This window comes from Brassica napus, chromosome A4 (genome assembly GCF_020379485.1).
Source record: "Brassica napus cultivar Da-Ae chromosome A4, Da-Ae, whole genome shotgun sequence".
NCBI classification, from domain to species: Eukaryota; Viridiplantae; Streptophyta; class Magnoliopsida; order Brassicales; family Brassicaceae; genus Brassica; species Brassica napus.
The window spans coordinates 15,807,366-15,827,053 of NC_063437.1; the positions used below are offsets into that span (position 1 = coordinate 15,807,366).

Sequence of the window (19,688 nt, forward strand, 5' to 3'; positions counted from 1 at the left end):
TCTACTTTCATATTCCTTCTTCGTGACTTCTCAGCCACTGGTAGCCCTTCTTGTAGGATTTTCCACCAAAATATTTTGATTTTTGGAGGTCAACAACAGCAATGTAACATTTTATATTTGTTATATTTATAATAATTAGGATAGTAACTTCGAATCACACATAGCCATGTTGATTCTTCACAGTTTAAGTTTAAACACAAACTTTAAGTAACTTAGACACCAAGATTTAACGAGTTCCCCTCCGCAAGGGTACATCTCGTGTGGGAACCTCCTCCCACAAACATCCACTATCTTATCAAAGGTTTACACAACGCTCTGGCGCTTTCTTTGTGTTTCAGGTACAAGGCTTAAAGAGAAACAATAACAAAGACAACGAGAAGAACACTAAAGGTGGAGATTCTAACTCCCACTTTCTATGGAGATCATCTTCTTCTCTCTCTAATATTTTCTTGCTCTCTCTACTCTCTGAAGGTTTTCTAGCTCTTGTGCCATAGAGGCACCCCTGCGGTGAAACTCAATTAGGTTAGTTCTTCCTTGAACGTCTTGTGACTTCTTTTATACGTAAGTGATGTCGGCTTCGACAATAGATAGGATGTGTGGTCTATTCTGATTTAAGATTAAATGACCGAGACCCATAATCTATACTATTATTTAAAAAATTATTTCTCGCATTCGAATTCTCACGTTAAAAGTTAGGGGTTAAAATCATTGTTATCCTTGATAAATAATTTTGTTTAGTCATTATATAATTGGTTATACATAAATCAATTAATTGATTATAAAAATTTGTCAAAACAAAAAAGGGACATACGATAAAAGGGGACATACGTAATGACTTATGTTTTGTTATATAATGTTTTGTTTGATATCTTTCATAGAAAAATAAAATATATAAAATAATAAAATAAGTATTTTTATATATTTATCGAGTAAACCAAAAAGATTGTCCTTATCTCAATTCTCTTTTTTTTTGTCAACTATCTCAATTCTCTTTTAATTTTTTTATAGATAATCATAACATTTTAATTTTATTTTCTTATTTATTTTTATTGAATTTTCTTTTCTTTTTAGTTTTGTGTTTTAGTAATTTTTTTAGTTTTGTGTTTTAGTAATTTTTTTAGTTTTACGTTTTAAAGAGGTAATTTATAGATATAATAAATGTTAAAAGATGAATATTTACTTTTTCCCTTTATTTGATTGCATATTTGATATTTGGTTTCGTTCTCATAGTTTTATTGATTCTAGTGGTGTTAAAATGGAAAAACAAATATTAAAAAATGAGTAAAAACATTAAAAAAATTATTATGCTGGTCTTTAATATTATGATCCATATACTAATAAATGTATATAAAATAATTAAGCATGTATGTGCGGGCAAAACACCTAATTTACAAATAATAATAAATCTAAGTTGTAAGAATAAAAATGTATACTGTTACAAATTCTTTTGATATTATTATGATAAATTAATTGTATTATTATTTTCTTCAATTCGATTTGATATTTTGAAGGTTGACATTTACTCAAAATGATATAAAAGCATAGAAGAAATATTATAAATAATTTATTTAAAAAAAAACTGATTAGATAAAATAGTAATATATTTTACCTTTTGAAATTGTTTAGAAACATGGACATCAGTATAAATTTGAATTGTTTGGAAGTATAAAAATTAAGTATAGTGTTTATTTAGTAATTTTATTAATATAATTACATTAATTGTATTTTTATATTTCATTCAGTTTAACTATTTCATTAATTATTTTACCTTAACAATACATGATCACATCATTAATTATATTATCATAATAATAATAATAGTGCATATTTTTATTTATTAGTTTTCAACATTAATATTGTGCCAATTATAAAATCAAAAATGTAAAATAACTGGATTTTGCATATGGTTAAACGTTCGGTTTAATTTGTTTTACTAATTTTATTTATTTATTTTAGTTTCAATCGATGAAAAATTACGTAGCCAAAAACATAATTCAAAAACATATTTTGTGACTAAAATAATATCTTAAATCAAATAATAAAAATGTATTACATTTATTGTCACTTAATTTTACTAAGTATAATTATTTTACTAAATAAAAAACTCTTCATATTTCACTTAATTTAGCCAAACACATAGAAATAACCATTTTTATTAGTTTATAAAATCAGTTATAGGCAAAACATTGACTATCCATTTAGGTAAGGGCTGTTCCTTTCGGGTATCTTTTTTTTTTTGAAATTAGGCACCGCTTGAATATTATAAATTTATGTGTAGATTTTGAGTTGCGTCTTTCTGGATCTGGATGAGTACGGTTTTGATGTATAAGAACCTAAATATATCTAAATAACAAATGTATCTGAAACATGTTCGAATATTTGTACTAAAAAACCTAAATATATCTAAATAACAAATATATCTAAAATATTTAACATTAATTATGAAAGATAAATAACAATTATAAAAATGTAAAAACCAATACTCACACGGATCAATCTCTAATAGTTATTAAGAAATATAATATAATAAGTCTAGTAGGTCATGGCTTGACCCTACTCAGCTGGAAAAAGCAAATATTTTGGTGGAGATAAAGTTGGATACGCCTTTCCAGAAAAGAGTAGCTGGCTGTCAAGGAGAATTGTGGAACAGTGACAATGGTTGATGTGATCTATTGGTGGCTTCCTTCTAAATGTAATAACCGTGGTCAACACTATTTCTTTTTTAATTAACCATAGTGTCGGGCGACCGAGGTCAGCTAAACCTAAATTAAAAAAACTATATCCGAAGATCTAAACCGGAAACAAACCAAAATACCTGAAATTGAAATCGGAGTGAAACCCTTAAATACTTAAATTGCTTATATATTTCAATATCCGAAATAACCGAACTAGAACCGACAAACTAAAACCGAACCGGAAAATTGAACGTGTATACAAATATATAAAATATTAATTATACATATAAAACATAACTAAATATATATATTTTAAATTTATTAGTCAATTAAATTATCTAAAATATTTTAAAAACTAAATTATTATAAAATATCCGAATTATCTAAAAGTATCCAAAAATATCCAGATTTTGTTGTGGAGTAATATACTAGTTGAATAAAATATTCTATCATTTTTTATTACTAATTGTATAATAAATTTAAAAAAGTTATATTGTATAAAGTATTTAGTGAATTTTTTAAAAAAATTATAACATTGGTATGATATAATTTACGGTCTATGTTACTAACTTTTCTTTAGTCCATCTCCATTAATGTCATGTTTTTTCTTTTTGTAAAATTCTAGCAATGTCGTATTTTGTCTTAAACACTCACGACAAGAATGCCCTCGTCGCATTTTATCTCGAATCTTGTGATTTGTTGACTCTTTCGCAATTGCTACACATGTTCCTTGATTTTCCATGTGAACTCACTGGTTTGGATTCCCCCAATAATGAGCCATCGTAATGCATTTGACGCTCAAAAAATATATTAGTAAGAGATACTTCACTGTCATGCTTTTTAAAAGTACATTTGCACCCAAAAGCAAAATAATAGAGTGGTATACTAAAAACAGCAATGAAAGCAAACCAAAATCATTTGCCAGTTTTGGACAACTTCGCCTTTAGCTTTAAGTGAAGTATCATGTAGCATGTGATTGTTGTCTATGTACAATTATTATATAGTCATCTAATATATTAAAATAGAATTTATGGGTTTTAAATTTGGATTTAGAAATTATTTTTTTTTAGTCAGCAACATAACAAATTCATATAGGCTCTGTAAACCAAACTGGTAGCTCCCCATATATTTAGAAATTGTTAAAACGCCAATTCAAAATATTGATATTCATATAAAATAATAACATGTTATCAGCAGAAATCAAGTTTAAATAAAGAAAAAATAAAAAAATTGAAAGCTCTATTTTGTAAAATTTACAGATTTTATGTTTACATAATTCTCATTCACTTATATAATTAATTTTTATTTAAACACTTTCATTACCTAATCCACACGTTTCCTAATTGCTTCTTATCTCCACTCTCCACCACTTAGAGAAACATCATTAGCTAGTAAATTTAGTAATATTCTTATGTATCGTATCATTGGACTTGTAATCCAAGTGATGAAACAAGACTTGTTATTAACCTTGATGGAAGACGCGTCATCAGTTACGACATTATCACTTGGCCCATTAAACATCTAATACCAAAATAATCAGTCTTCTGATGACATTATCTCTAGACTAGTGGTTACTATATATATCTCTCTTTTGCGGCATTTCTTGTCACTGCTAATCACGGAAACAAAAAAGATGGATAAAAGATGGAGTCTTCAAGGTATGACTGCTCTTGTAACCGGTGGAGCCGCAGGAATAGGGTTTGTCTTACTTTCTCTTTATCATGTTTGTAACCGAAGGTTCTTCTTCTGTCAAAATTTTAAAGAACTTGAATTTGTGGAATGTTTAGGTATGCCATAGTAGAGGAGTTAGCTAGCTTTGGGGCCAAAGTCCATGTATGCGACATATCTGAAACTTTGCTCAATCAAAGTTTAAGCGAATGGGGAAAGAAAGGTTTTAAAGTGAGTGGCTCAGTCTGTGATGTAACCTCACGTCCCGAGAGAGAAACTTTGATACAAAAAGTCTCCTCGTTATTTGATGGAAAACTCAACATTCTTGTAAGCATATTAATCATTAATATAGAAAGAACTAAGCATAATTCGTTTAAAAGAAATTGTGACAAAAAATCATTTGCTGTGTAACATAGGTGAACAATGTGGGTGTACTTCGAGGAAAGCCAACAACAGAATATGGGGCAGATGACTTTGCTTTCCATATCTCAACAAATTTGGAATCTGCTTACCATTTTTGCCAGCTTTCGCACCCTCTCCTAAAGGCTTCAGGCTATGGAAGCATCGTTTTCATCTCCTCTGTTTCAGGGGCTGTGTCGATTAACGGTGCATCCATTTATAGTCTAACGAAAGGTAATACTGACTAACCAACAAGGATTTTATGTTTCTTTGTTTTGTTGACTCCTGAGTCCTAAAACAAAATCTTATACAGGAGCTCTGAATCAGCTAGCTAGGAATTTAGCATGTGAATGGGCAAAAGACGGCATACGAGCCAACGCTGTTGCACCTAATATCATCAAGACTCCTCAGGCTCAACCTGTAATGAAAAAAAAAAGAAATTTTACATTATTTTTTCGTATTTGTGAAAACAACTTCCATTCCTCTAATCATCTCTCCATTTTTGTTTCTGGAAGTATCTTGAGGACGTCAGCTTCAGGGAAGGACTGTTCGGTAGAACTCCACTTGGTCGAGCTGGAGAGCCTAATGAGGTTGCAGCACTAGTGGTTTTCTTGTGTCTACCTGCAGCTTCATATATAACAGGTCAAACCATTTGCGCCGATGGAGGCCTCACGGTTAACGGTTTCTCGTATCAACCACAGGCTTGAAAATTGTCTTGTCATGTTTTGTGACTGTAATATTTTCTTTTGAATAAAAAAACTCACGATATGAGGGTGTGCACGAACACATAAGCGAATTCACAATTCCATTCTGGAGATTCTAATCAGATTTGATTACACCAATACATTGCAGCAATGTCTCTCTCAGATATCAAAATGCTATATTGAATCATCTGTTTCTACTAAAACAAAATAGATTCTTAACTGAACATATAATCAGGGGAAACAAAATTTTGGAATGATCACGCTGATTCTTTGGAAACACTTGGTCCTTTCAGTGTTTTTGCTTTGAAACAGAGAGGCATAATTCACAAGATTCCAATTTGCCTTTATGTAGATAAGCTTCTTTATACTGAACATTCAATCCTAGTAACATCTGATCTCCATACGAAGCTCTAAATATCATACGATATTTAGTTGGGTATAAGTTCGCACATTTTGTTTTTGTTATCTTAAATGTTCCCTATCAAGTAGTGTCTATATATGTTATGTCTGCTACTCACAGGGAAAAAATGGTGACAGATGGAGTCTTGAAGGTGTGATTGCTCTTGAAACTGATGGAGGGAGCCCTTAGACCATCTCCAATGGTTTATTCTATAATAGAATTGTGATATATTCTAATGATAATCTATTTTAGAGTGAAAAATAGAATGATGAAAAAAACAAAAACAACTTGCTCTGTATATAAGTGTTCAAAAAATAAAACTTGCTCTATATAGTAAACCCATTTTTTACTCTACTATAGAGTGAAAAATAGAGTGAAAAATAGAGCAAGTTGATTTCACTTGTTAAATAAGCAAGTTGATGTCATTTGCAAGTTGTGAAATAAGCAAGTTGATTTCATTTGTTAATTTTATGCTTTGATGTTCTTTGTTAAAGACGATGCCCTTAGAAGTCGTACCATCTCGCTCGCCATGAGAGTGTAAATAAGATTGTACTTCAAATCTTTGTTCATTGTTCCTTACTGAAAAACTCCTTTTGTTCAAAATAAGTAAACAACAGAATATGTGGCAGCAATTTTGCTTTCCATAAAAGAAAAAAAAATTGCTTTTCATATGTCAACAAACTTGGAAGCTGCTTTCCATTTTCACCACTTCAAATCCTCTCCTAAAGGCTTCATGATATGGAAGCATTATCTTCATTTCCTATGTGGCGTGTCAGTTGACTTCAGGATATTGTAACCAATGTACTAGTAGATGCAGGGGAAAACGGCAAATTCCACCATAAACTTAGTTATTCCATTGTTTTCATACACGAACTTTTGAGTCAAGCCTAAAACATCCCCAACTAATGAAAATTTTAAATTTCCAACACAAAATATTTCAATGTGGTTAGTTCCTACATAACCGGAACTAATTTCGGTTTAATTGTTGACTATTGCTGACGTGGTTTGATTATTATTGACATGGGTTGCCACATATAAAACTGGTTAATTTTGATTTAAAGTGTATGTCAGTATCAGTGAAACTACGTCGTTTTATTTTTATTAAAACACAACAAATTTGTGTTTGGGCTGGTTCGAACCATCTACCAAGTTGATGATATAATTCAACTCAATCATTGAGCCTAGGCCTGGGAATTTTACCCGAACCCGATGATCCGACTCGAAACCGATCCGAAAATCCTGATACGATCCGAAGCCAACCGATCTTTTTATCCTATCAGGTCTTGTTATGAAGGATCCGAGGGTCTTAGACCTGATCCGAACCGAACCCGAGACCCGAGTGGGATACCCGAAAACTCAAAACTTCTAGTATATATCAGGTATATATGGGTGTTTCAGTTTATTTTTGGTATAATGCGTATTTATTTAAGTTTCAAATCTTAGTTTTTGGGTATGGTTTTGGATTTCAGATAAAAATTTAGATTTTCAAAAGTATACTTAGGATAATTAGATAAAATTTTAGATATTTTTCATGTTCTTGGATCATATTTTAGATAAAAAAAATTTCATATTTTTTGAGTTTTAAAATATTTTTAGGTATTTTCTATGTGTTTTAGGTATTTTTTTGGGTTGGACCCGACATGACCCGAACCGAACCCGATCCGTAACCGAACCGAATCCGAATTGACAACCTTTAATTGTCCTATTGGATCCAGCTATCTAAGACCCGACCCGGACCCAAGAAGACCCAAACCGACACCGAACCGAAAATTTCAAATTACCCTATCGGGTCCTAAACTCTTAGACCCAAAGGATGCGGACCCGCAACGACCCAACCCACCCGAGGACCCGAATGCCCAGGCCTAACTGAGCCACTTGCATCTTTTATGAATACGCATCTTAGTACTTAACTATACCGAGGTGAACCCATTACTCTATCTTCTTCGTCTCTTGAAATTTTTAGACAGATGTTCCAATTGCGCGAGTCCATAGTTACATTGCTCCTGACACAGTCACGTATTCAAACATGATTAAATGCCACTGCAAAACGGGTAAGATCGAAGAAGCACTTGAGAGGTTTAACAAGTTGAGGAAAAGCTATGTTATAATCACATAACTGGTGCACTCTCTAAGAAAGAATTGTTTGAAGCAACCATGGAATTTATTAAGCAACCATGGAATTTATTATGAAACTGTGTTAACATCTGTCTTGGGTTGCAGAGGCAAAAGGAAGATGAGAGAAATGGGCTGATTTTTAATTTGAGTTAAGTATTATTATGATGTGTCGTAAGCATTGATTTCGTATGTGGCTCACTGGTTAATTTTTATGATGTGTCGTAAACAACAAGTTGCGTTTGGGCTGGCTCTAACCCCCCGGCCAAGTAAACGAAAATAATGACCTCAACCAGTGAGCTTCAAACAATTCTTACGACACTTGTCGTAAGCAACTTGTCGTAAGCATTGATTTCGTATCGGTGAAACTACATTATTTTTTTTCAATATTATTAATATTTTTACAATTTTTTTGTTAATTGAATAATTGTTGCTATCATGTTTATCATTGAATTTTTGAAGTAAAACTTACTATTAAATAAAATTTAAAATTCTATCTGGTCATGATTTAAAAAAAAAAGAAATTTTTTTAATTGTTTAAGATTAGAAAAAAAAAATTCTTTTAGAAATTTCTTTTATTTAAGATTTTAGGAAAATAAGAAGTTATTTTCACATAATGGAAGATTTTACTGACTCATTCACAATCTAAATTTTTAATTGACACATATCACAATTATATCAGGTGAAATATTTGAAGTTACTTTTGGTTTATATTTTTAACACAAAATTATTAAAAAGTAAAGTTAGTTAATCAAAAGAAAAATAAGATTACTTTTACGTTATTATTTTATTTAGATTTTTAATAAGAAAATTAATTATTTTACTTCTTTTAGATTTTATACAACTATTTTATTTTAAACAGAAAATTTCTTTTTAATTATTTATATATTTTTTGTTATACATATAAACACATATTTATCATATTCACACATACTCATGTATGACAATAACATCAAAATTTAAAATTATGCTAGCATCATAAGATGTAATAAGAATAATAAAAAATTGAGTTGTATCAAGAAATTAAAAGAAAATACTCAGGTAATACTTTTCATGTAAAAGCTATTGTGTTTTGTAAAAATAATATGTGGAAGCTTAAACCTAAATATAGATGTGAAATATTTGTAGCTATTTTTTTGTCATATTTTTTAACATACAATTATCTATTAAAAAGGAAAGTTATTTATTTATAAGAAAATATTAAGAGTACTTTTACAATTTTATTTTAATTCTGCCTTAAAAAAGTAATATTATTTATTTTAAAGTTAGTTTTTCTTCATATTTTTATTAAATAATTAATTGTACTTGTAAGATTTTACGATTCGTTTTTGTTTAACATTTGTTTCTTAAAAATTAATGTTTATCTTTTATAATTTTCTATCTTTAGTATCTTTTAAAACCAACAGTATAATGAAAAATAATAATAACAATAATAATAGTAATAATAATAAGACTATTAAATAATATTTATAATTAATTTTTAAGAAAAATCGTTTTTATTATTTTAGTATATATATTTTTGATTATGATATAGTTTAATACATATCACATTTTTAAATATGGAACTATTATATGTCACAATCATGTTAATTAACAATTTTCAAAGACCAAGCTCAATATAATCTTTTGTAATTATATTTCCATTAAAAGTTTAGAAAAGAAAATTTATATTAAATAAATTGTTTTCAAATCTATTATTTAGGATTTTGAAAAGGGAAAATTTCTAAAACAAATACTACTAAATATCTTTTTAAAATCGTTTTTACTATTAAATTCTTTTTAAAAGTATTTTTTAATTAATTTTTATTATCTTATTATATATATTTTTAATAATTATATATTTAAACACATAATATTAGAAGAAAAAATAATATTAAATAATCTTTTGTAATAATCTTTTGATTAGGATTAAAAAAAGAAAATTACTATTAAATAATATATATAATAAGATTTTTAATAAAATACGCTTTTGTTAATATCTTAGTATATATACTTTTAATTATGAGATAGATTAACCCATGTCATAATCTTAAAAATATAATTGCTATGTGTCTCGATCATGTTAATTAGCAACTTTGAAGAACCAAGCTTTATATAATAAGATATTTAATTAAAAATCTTCCATAGGTTAGATTTTTTTTTAACTCAGAAATAATATCATCTAAAAGAATTAAAATAAATCATATCAACAAATTTAATAATAAATATATAGAAAAAAAAAGAAATTTCCAAAATTTGTATTATTTTAGTTTAATATTTTGTCAATAAAATAATCCCGCACTTTGAAAGCGCGGATCAAAATCTAGTTGATTTTTAAATAATTTAAGTTAAACCAAACTAAACTGAATTCATACGTGGCAAGCCTTGTCAGTAATAGTCAAGCCACATCAGCAATGGTCAACAACTAAACCGAAATTATTTCCGGTTATGTAGGAATTAACCACATTGAAATATTTTATGTAGGAAATTTAAAATTTTGATTAGTTTGTGATGTCTTAGGCTTGATTCAAACGTTTGTGTTGAAAATAATGGAAGAGCTGAGTTCACGGTGGAATTGGCCGTTTACTTTTTTTTTTCCTATTCATGTTATGTTGATTTCTGTTACAAGAACTCGGAATCACATAACAAAATTGAAAGGTTCAAATGGTTCTTGGGACAAAATAGATGGCGGGATCAAGAGTGAAGCCGACTAACTATTATAACTTTATAAGACTAGATTAATCTCGATCACATCCAAATGATCATCATAAGGAGGTTCTCCTGTATGTTACCATGTGGGTTACAACAAACTTCGTCATCCTCGGATTGGAGATAAGAAAAACTCTCTTTGAAATAAACTTGGAAAAAATACAATGTCTAAACGGAATGAAAATATATTGAGGATTATGGGTTCATGTCTATAACAAACCATCAAATCTATATATATAAAAATATGTTCGTCTCCCTCTTGTGATGCTACGTCATCAAGTCGTGCGTTATAGAGTGACACATGTTCCATTTTATATTTGGGGCCAAAATAAAACAAAAGGCTGTCAGGGTAATTGAATCCAGCATCTCCAGCACTGGTAATTTTTCTTAGAACCACTAGGCTAAAGTCACTTTTTATAAATATGTGGCCGCGAAAATACTTATTATCGTGTCGGCTGGAAGCCCATGCTTCTTCTGCTTGTGGCCAGGGCCGGCACTGAACTGACGTCAAGATGAAGATCATGAAGTTAAAAACTTTGCTCCAAACAGTTTTGCAATGTTTCCAACCTTTATAACTTGATGCATATAATATATATCAAAATACATTTGTTGTACACGCTTTTATTAGTTTTGCTTTTAAAAGAAGGTATTTGCAGTTATAAATGTTTTGTGCCAGTGAAGTAATGGTTGAAAAACCTCTATACATATGTCATTTTAAAATAACACTCAACTTCTATATATAGTCAAATACATATGTCCATGTTATATTCTAGACTAAATATTTTCTCTTTTAAAAATATAGAAAACAGTTTTTTTTAGTCTACAAGCAAATGTTGTAGAGCAAGTATGCATTATACAAAATAATATATATTTAAAATCTATACGCAAAAACATAAAAGTTGATATAGACCTCTTTCTGACATATGCACACCCCACTATGAATAAGAATTAAAAAAAAAAACAGTATTGTCATTAAACTTTATCACAAATTCACATTTGTACATTTATAATTAAGAGTTGGACAATTAGTTAATTTGATACAATACCAAAGCAAGAATAATCAAAAAACAACTATACCACCGCATACTAATAATTAACACATAACAGATAACCAAATTCTTGAATCTTAAAACAAATTTCAACTCGACCATTTAGTGAATATCAAATTAACTAATATCCCACCCGTAGGGCGGGCCGATCCTAGTTAAGCATATTATAAGAGAACTTAGGCTATGATATTTGTGTAATAATTGCCACATTACTTTTGTCATACATATTTTACCTTCTTTTTTTTTTACAAATATGTTTTTCCTTTCTACTTTTAATCGTTTTTAATTTCTGGTAAAACAACTATTGAACTTTGTATTTCACATAATAAAAACATAGATTTTTGCTAAATATAATATGTTTTGAAACTTTCAAAAAAAATATTTTATAAATTTTATACAATATTCTATAAACACAACTTTATATCTATAATAATCAGATTTTATTTCTAAAACGACACAGTTTTGTTGTGTTATATTCTATTTAGAAAACATAGAATAGAACAATAATATACAATATGATCTATTTTTCTTTATTTCTTTCTCTTTCCATTTTTCTCCTTTTTACATGGAAGATAACAATTTTTTTTTATGTCCTCCTTCTTTTCTTCTTCGCCTTCTCCCCCTTTCTTCTCCTTTTCTTTTCCTCTGATGTGTTATTGTTGTGATTTGATTGTTCTGTACTATCTATTTGCAAAATATATTAGGGATGATTGCTTGAATTGTAAGAAGTAACTTTAGCTTTAATTTTTATCTACAACCTTAAATATTACCAATCATGCTTTATCTTAGTTTTTAAAGCTACAACCAAAAAATTAAAACTACAGCAAAAACATACAAAAAATAGTTGTAAAAATCTTATTTTCTAAAGCTCCATTTTTTTAGCTGTAGGAAACTTTAAAGCTACATTCCTTAAAGCTAAATCTAAAAATTCTACTGACTAATTTCTAAAATAAAATTTCTACAGTTATAGCCTAACCAATTACTCCCATAACATAATATTACACAATGCATTCACAAATAGTCATGCACGGAGAAAAACATATTGGTTTATTTTCATGCCAAATTATCATATTTATTAATGCATAACTATTTTTAATTTTTCTTCCACTATTATTATCCTCACCCAAATTTATTCTACCAAAGATTCAAAAAAACACTGAAAATTAAACTACAAGTATGATTACAATTTTTTTTCTAGGCTTAAACCAAACTATTATGTAAAATGCAGTTCACATAAAAAGTTGCCGTAGGGAGACATAAACAAAGAAACTTTGAAATTAATTTAATTTTAAAAAGTATGATTGAATATTAACTGCATCTGCATGCATGGCTGTAGAAATTGTCAAAGCCTATACAGTTTAACGTCTCATATACTGTTTCTCTTGTCAACTATACTGTTTACATCTGTCTAAATCACATTGTCAAGTTTTATCCGTTTTATCTCATGACAACGATGGCATTCTCGAGTTCATGATTTTCTTTTTACTAATTCGAGCCCGTTCAAAGTGGTTGAGTCTCAATTGACTTCATGATTTTTAATGCAGTGAGATCATAAATTGTTTTTTTTAGATCATAAATTGTATTCCTAAGAAAATCTTTTTAGAAGAAGTATGTTGATCTGGGATATATTTTGAGAGCCTTAGTTTTTTGGTATCTTTCTCTTCTCTTTTTTCTCTAAAGATATCTTTCTCTTCTCAAAGCCCAATTGGCAACATGATTATTCAAACTGATCCCGAGTGCACGTCTTCTTCTTTAGCAGGGAGCTCTAGTTATGCCATGTTATTCTAATCTCTTTACGTATTTTTTTTTGAAACTATCTCTTTACGTATTTTATTAGAGTGATATTGTCAAAATCGATGACATCTTCCACCAACACCAATCCAATATAACAACGTCTATCTTCATGGTTTCTTACGCCTTGATTTTTGACAAAGCATATGCCGTCTTCATTTTTGATAAAATGCTCTGTAACATGTCTAATCCAATAAACCAGACTATTTTTAATTATATTTGGTCTAATTTAAACTAATAACAAAGAAAATTATATAAAAAAATTACCAAAATTTTACAATGGTAATTTCTAAAACTCAATTTCCTCTCCATTTTCTATTCTATGTATTTTTTTCGTTTAAAAGTTTTCTATTCTATATAAATAGCTTCATCTCTTCTTCTTTTTTCTTCGGTAAATCAAAGTAATGCTTTAACTGAAAATAGTTATCGTTGAATTATTGGACGATGGCAAATACAGAGTGTTACATATGGTATGTGTCTTATATCTTAGTACACTAATAAAAACACATCATTCGTTGGGCTTAATGTGGATGTTGTATGTTCAAAGAAGATAAACTCACTATCAAAATTGATATATGGAGGTGTGAGGGCCGACGACTCCAACGGTATGGTACGTCCCTTAGAATTAGCAAAATTAGATAAATATGTATTCCAAAAAGAAAGAAATATCAGATTTTAAAATTATTATAAATATGGGTCTAAAAATTGTAAAATAATTGATTAACGTAATAATATATAAATTTTAAACAGATATTTATCTCAATACATTTTGCTTGCTTTGTTTTTTTAAGTTTTGATTCGCGTTTGTTCATGACACAAAGATACATAGTGTCAAGCAGCGACGCGAAGGACACTGGCTGCCAAGGAGAAACTAAATTAAATTTGACCAAAACATAAGGGAAAATAGAGAAGCTAGTGGGAAAAGAGAAAGTCTTTACTTGATATTTTGATTCCAGCATGTGATGCTTTATGTCTCTGCTCTCTGAAACACCATATTTTAATTGCTTCTTAGTGACTTCATCCCCGAAACGTCATTAGCTACTTAAAGTTTAATCAATTTTAATTCAATACTACGTTAAGATCCGCGTCTTGCACGGAATGAACATTATATATAAATTATTTTTGTATATTATATATTCTTTTACATATTATGAAATAATAAAATTTTTGTAACTATTACGTATATTATCAAATTGATGTGAACACATAAATAAATTTTATTCATCTAAACATACACTTTTTATTTTATATGGTTTATAATTAAATTTAAATGATATTAACATAGATATATATATATTTTTAATATTGATATTTATTAAATATTTTTTCTACTCATATTGTTTTTTTGATCATTTGTATCTCTTTATATCAAAGACTTTGAATAACTGATAACAAAAAATTTCATTGTGTGATATGTTTAATAGTTTTTGTAATTTATAATTTAAAAAAAAATCACTGCAAAGTTTAAAATTTAACTATTAAGTTGTCAATATTTGTTCAAATATTTTATCAAAAAATGTTCAAAGAAAATTTCAAAATAAAAATATTTTATGTATTTTATATGGTATATAGTTAATTTAAATGATATTAATATATACATACATATATATAACTATTTAATCTTAATATTTATTAAAAGAGTCTTCTTACTTATATGATTTTGTAATCATTTGTATCTTGTCATAATAAAAATTTTAAGCCATGGTTCACAAAATTTTTGATGTAAGACTTTTAACAGTTTTAGAAATTTATAGTCATTTTAGAAAATATACTGAAAAATCTAAATTTATATTATATGGTTAATATGGTTGTTAATTTATTTTAATAAGTTCAAATTGAAAAGTGATAGAGAATACATCAGTTTTATCAAATTTTTATTATTCAAAATCATTAATTGTCATATATATTTTAGCTATATTAGACAATTCAGTAATTTTTATTTATAGAAAGAATGAAGAACATTAATAATTAATTTATGGTTTGTTTAATAAATTTTTTATATATATATTTAGATGGACCTACCTATTTTTCTAGAGATTCTAAGAATCATTGTGGTGATGACACATGGTTATCTCAAATGTTGTAATGTTTCTCTTTTAATATATAGGGGATACGTGATGTGGCGCCAACTAGACATTTTTGTAATAATTTTGGGATCTCCTAAATAATGAGTAATATACAGTAATTAAATGTTATTTGATGGAAAAAAAATATTGTAACAAGAATTGATGAGATACCCTAAATGTGAAGTATTATATCAATAATAGTTCAAATTATTTTATTAAATATATAAATAATAAATATTTTATTAGTAGAAAACATTTCTTTTTATTTTGTTCAACCAAAATTTTCATTAATCATTTTGAAACGTCCATATTTTAATTAATCATTTTGAAAAAAAAAACAGTTTAACAATCATTGTGGTGATGAAACTCAATAATCAATATGAAGTATTATGTCACAACTGGCAATATTATTTTGTTAGATATATAACTATTAAATTTATTATTTAATTTACTGAATGGATTATTTAAATTTAGGATATTTATTAGATAATTCAACAGGTGATTTTTTTTCCATGAGAAAAATATATTTTTAAGATTTTCAATTTATGATTTTAGGATATCTATTAGATAATTCAACATTCATAAAAATATTTTTTCTCATGGAAAAAAAAATTGTTCCGTAACATTTGAATAAAAGACTTTCTAAAAAAACATTTAATTAAAAGACCAAAGTCAGATATTAAAACATTTGTGATGCGTTCAGACAAAAAAAAACATATGTGATGCATTTTCCATTTACTTAATATATACACAGTTGCCAATTAGCTAATTTATCTCCGATTCTTCTATCATTTACTTATGATTTTTTTTATAACTACTTAAATGATGCTTAATGTTTCGACTTTCCGAAACGTCATTAGGAACATGTTTGATATACTTTGCTTCTACAAATGTTGTGTGGCCTCTCTATTGCTACTCTCATGCAAACAAAAATGGAAAAAGCTCTTGCAACTGGTGGAATCTAACACGTAATTTTTTAGATACGAAAACTTGTGTATTCAATATATAACCACAAAACTAATTATCTACGTACAAATTGAATGCTGCCTTTATATAAATATAATTAAGTATTATTGTAAAAGGTAAATGCTTTCTATGTCTTAAGTACATTTATTAAGTTTTCTTAATTTACATTTACCATATTAATTATTTGAAAATATAAATGCAGTAGCAAATAGATTCCTTTTTAAAAAAAAACTAGTAGCAAATAGATTCTTGATATACGTGAATATGCAAAATTATCAGAAGTTGTTACTAGAGGTCATTAACTCAACGAGAAATGATCTTGACAATTGTATCAAAGAGCTTCAGTTTGATTGATCGCTGAGACAAAACTAATATTACATGTCGTGGTTTTTTTCGTTTGGAGGTATACAAACATCGATCAAGAACCTCTTTCTATAATAAACATATTTAAGAAAATAAAAGATCTTTTTGATCAAAAAAAGATATAGTAAATAGAAATGAAGAGAGTATAATACACGAAAAATAAACTATTGGAAATAAAATATAGCTATAGAAATCAAAGTCAACGATTTCAATGCGCATGTGCCCCCATTTAATAATGTAAGAAATTTCCAATAGTAGACATCAATCAGAGTAGGAAAAGACTCGATCTAGTCATTAATATCTACAATCAAATTAATAGAAAATACTCCACGGCTGTTCACACCCAAACCAACCAAATTAATAGAAGAGACTCAACACTTGCTCACACCCATATCAGAGAAAAAAAACATTCAACATTTAGCATCACATATGAAAACCATGAAGAATTTTATAAATGAACTAAGTTTACCAGTAAAACTTTGCGTAAAACAAGATGAATATGTGAGAGTGAGACAGTTAATATGTAAGTTTAAATATATCATTGGTTAAAACAATGTTCAAGAAATTATTAAGCTGTAGCTAGAAGAGTCATACCGACTAGGCGGATAATTCGGGCCTAGACAAAACCTAAACGTTAAGAAATTATTGATTTATTATATATATATATTACATTTATATGAGATATTTTAGTTTTGAGTTTAGTTATAAAATTATTGTGATGAATTATCAAAATTAGATAAACAAAACAAAGAAAATTAATTTTTTTGTGGATTTATATTAACATTATTTTTTAATTTAACATATTTAGATCGATTCAAACCAATTTTAACCGATTAAAATCATATAAATCAGTATAAATTAGATTTTAAGAAAATCGTTTTGGATGAGACTGAGTTGGCGCTTCCCAGACCGGTTTTTATAACCTTGGTTAAAAGTGATGATGAAATCAATAATTTTGAAAAATTAATATTTACATAAGAGAAGTAACTTTCAATAATTTTGAAAAATTAATATTTACATAAGAGAAGTAACTTACTACAGAATGAAAATCATAGGTCTATGATTTGGTTGAACGGTAAAAACCAAAAGATTGAAATATTTGCTTTGCATTTGCCATGGAAGTAAGCAAAACGTTTTTTGGTTATTTTGGGATGATTTTACATTCTATGTATTTAAGAATCACATGACAGCTTGATATATTTCTTCATGCTCTTTAAACAAATAATTTACTAGGGCACGATAAACATTTTATATATAAATTATATTTATGTATTATTACTTATTTTATTTTTTTCTGAATAGTATAAAATAATAAAATAATAATATATATTGAATAATTGAAAAATCAGTAACTATTAAGTACATGATTAAATTGGCGCGCACTTATAAATCAAACAATCATTCTTATTTAGTTACGATCATTATATAATTATTAAATAACAAGAATCAATTTTTTTATTTTATATAATACATAATTAAATTTAAATGATATTAACATAGATATATAGTATATTTTCAATATGGCTATTTATTAAATGAAGTCCTACGCATATGGTTTTATGATTATTTGCATTTTTTTATAACAAAATTGTAACCACTGATAAACTATATTAAGTTCTCAATATATTTTCAATGCAAATATAAAATATGAGTATTATTTTTATATGGTATGTAGTTTGATTTAAATGATATAAACTATATATATTAAACACCTATTAAATAAGAGAAAAATTGCCAAAAATACTACATATATAATACCACTTTTCATGTTTAGCTTAACCACGTTTACCCTTATTTTTAAAGAGGAAAACGACAATTATAACATTAAGGTTAACTAATCTAGATTTAGGTTTTAGAATTGAAGGGTGAGTTAGGTTTTTAGGTATGTGAAATTTAGGATTCTAATAAATATAGAAATAAATATTATTTTTGTCATCTATATAAATAAATACTTAAAAAATTAATACTTAAAAAATACAAAAATATATTTTAAAAAATGGTTTCAAAAATAATTTTTGAATTTCAAAATGAAAAATTCGGAAATTTTTTTCCGAAAACCAAATTATAAAAAAAAATTGAATTTGAAAAGTATAATATGAAAACCTAAAAAAAATTATTTTTCAAATTTTTATTTATTTAAATAATTATTTATTATATATATAGAGCAAGAGTATAAGAGTTTTTTTTTTAATGAAAAAATATTTTTGGTACCAATAATGTGGTAAACATGAATAATGGTACCAATAATTTGGTAAACATGAATAATGGTACCAATAATGTGGTAAACATGAAAATTCTCCTAAATAAGATATCTTACTCATATAGTTTTATAATCATTTGTATCTTATTATAACAAAAAAAATTAAACCATTGATCACAAATGTTTATGTGAGACTTTTAACTGTTTTAGTAATTTATACTCGTTTTAACAAATTCAAAATACAACATATACGAAACGATCTAAATTTTATTATATGGTTAATGTAACTGTGTAATTTATTTTATGAATGAAGAATTAAATAAAAATGATATAGGATATACAAATTGTTAGCAAAACTTTATTATTCAAAATCATTAATTTACATATATATTTTAATCACATTAGTTAATTTTGTACATTTTATTTAAGGAAAGGATGAAGAATAACTTTTTAAATTAATAATTAATTTTATGGTTAGATTAATTAAAACTATAGTTTATATTTAGATGTGCCAACTTATTTTTTCTAAAGATTGTAAAAAAAAAATTATTCTTGTTATAACATGTGTCATGCCTCAAATGTTGTAATATGCTTATCTTTTATAAGG

At 27.2% G+C, this 19,688-nt stretch overlaps 1 protein-coding gene across 2 annotated transcripts; it reads left to right on the top strand.

The window, feature by feature from the left end:
• Positions 1-4,213: 4,213 nt before the first annotated feature.
• LOC106450051 (tropinone reductase homolog At2g29300) lies at positions 4,214-5,584 on the top strand. Of its 2 annotated transcripts, none has more exons than XM_013891703.3 (5): positions 4,214-4,373; positions 4,463-4,670; positions 4,760-4,976; positions 5,056-5,162; positions 5,258-5,584. In XM_013891703.3, the coding sequence occupies exons 1-5, from the start codon at positions 4,309-4,311 to the stop codon at positions 5,447-5,449; spliced, it is 789 nt and encodes a 262-aa protein (XP_013747157.2). In that variant the 5' UTR covers positions 4,214-4,308; the 3' UTR covers positions 5,450-5,584. The 2 variants fall into 2 exon arrangements, with proteins under 2 accessions (XP_013747157.2, XP_013747158.2); XM_013891704.3 differs by having other exon boundaries at positions 4,320-4,377; positions 4,447-4,670.
• The last annotated feature ends 14,104 nt before the right edge of the window (positions 5,585-19,688 follow it).

What these genes read in the sequence shown, in the direction of transcription:
- LOC106450051 (XM_013891704.3), top strand. Translation starts at nt 4,320, where the DNA reads ATGGAGTCTTCAAGGTATGACTGCTCTTGTAACCGGTGGAGCCGCAGG. An exon ending in GAGCCGCAGGAATAGGGTTT is followed by an intron (nt 4,378 to 4,446) that starts GTCTTACTTTCT and finishes AAAGAACTTGAA; the next exon opens with TTTGTGGAATGTTTAGGTAT. An exon ending in CATTTATAGTCTAACGAAAG is followed by an intron (nt 4,977 to 5,055) that starts GTAATACTGACT and finishes AATCTTATACAG; the next exon opens with GAGCTCTGAATCAGCTAGCT.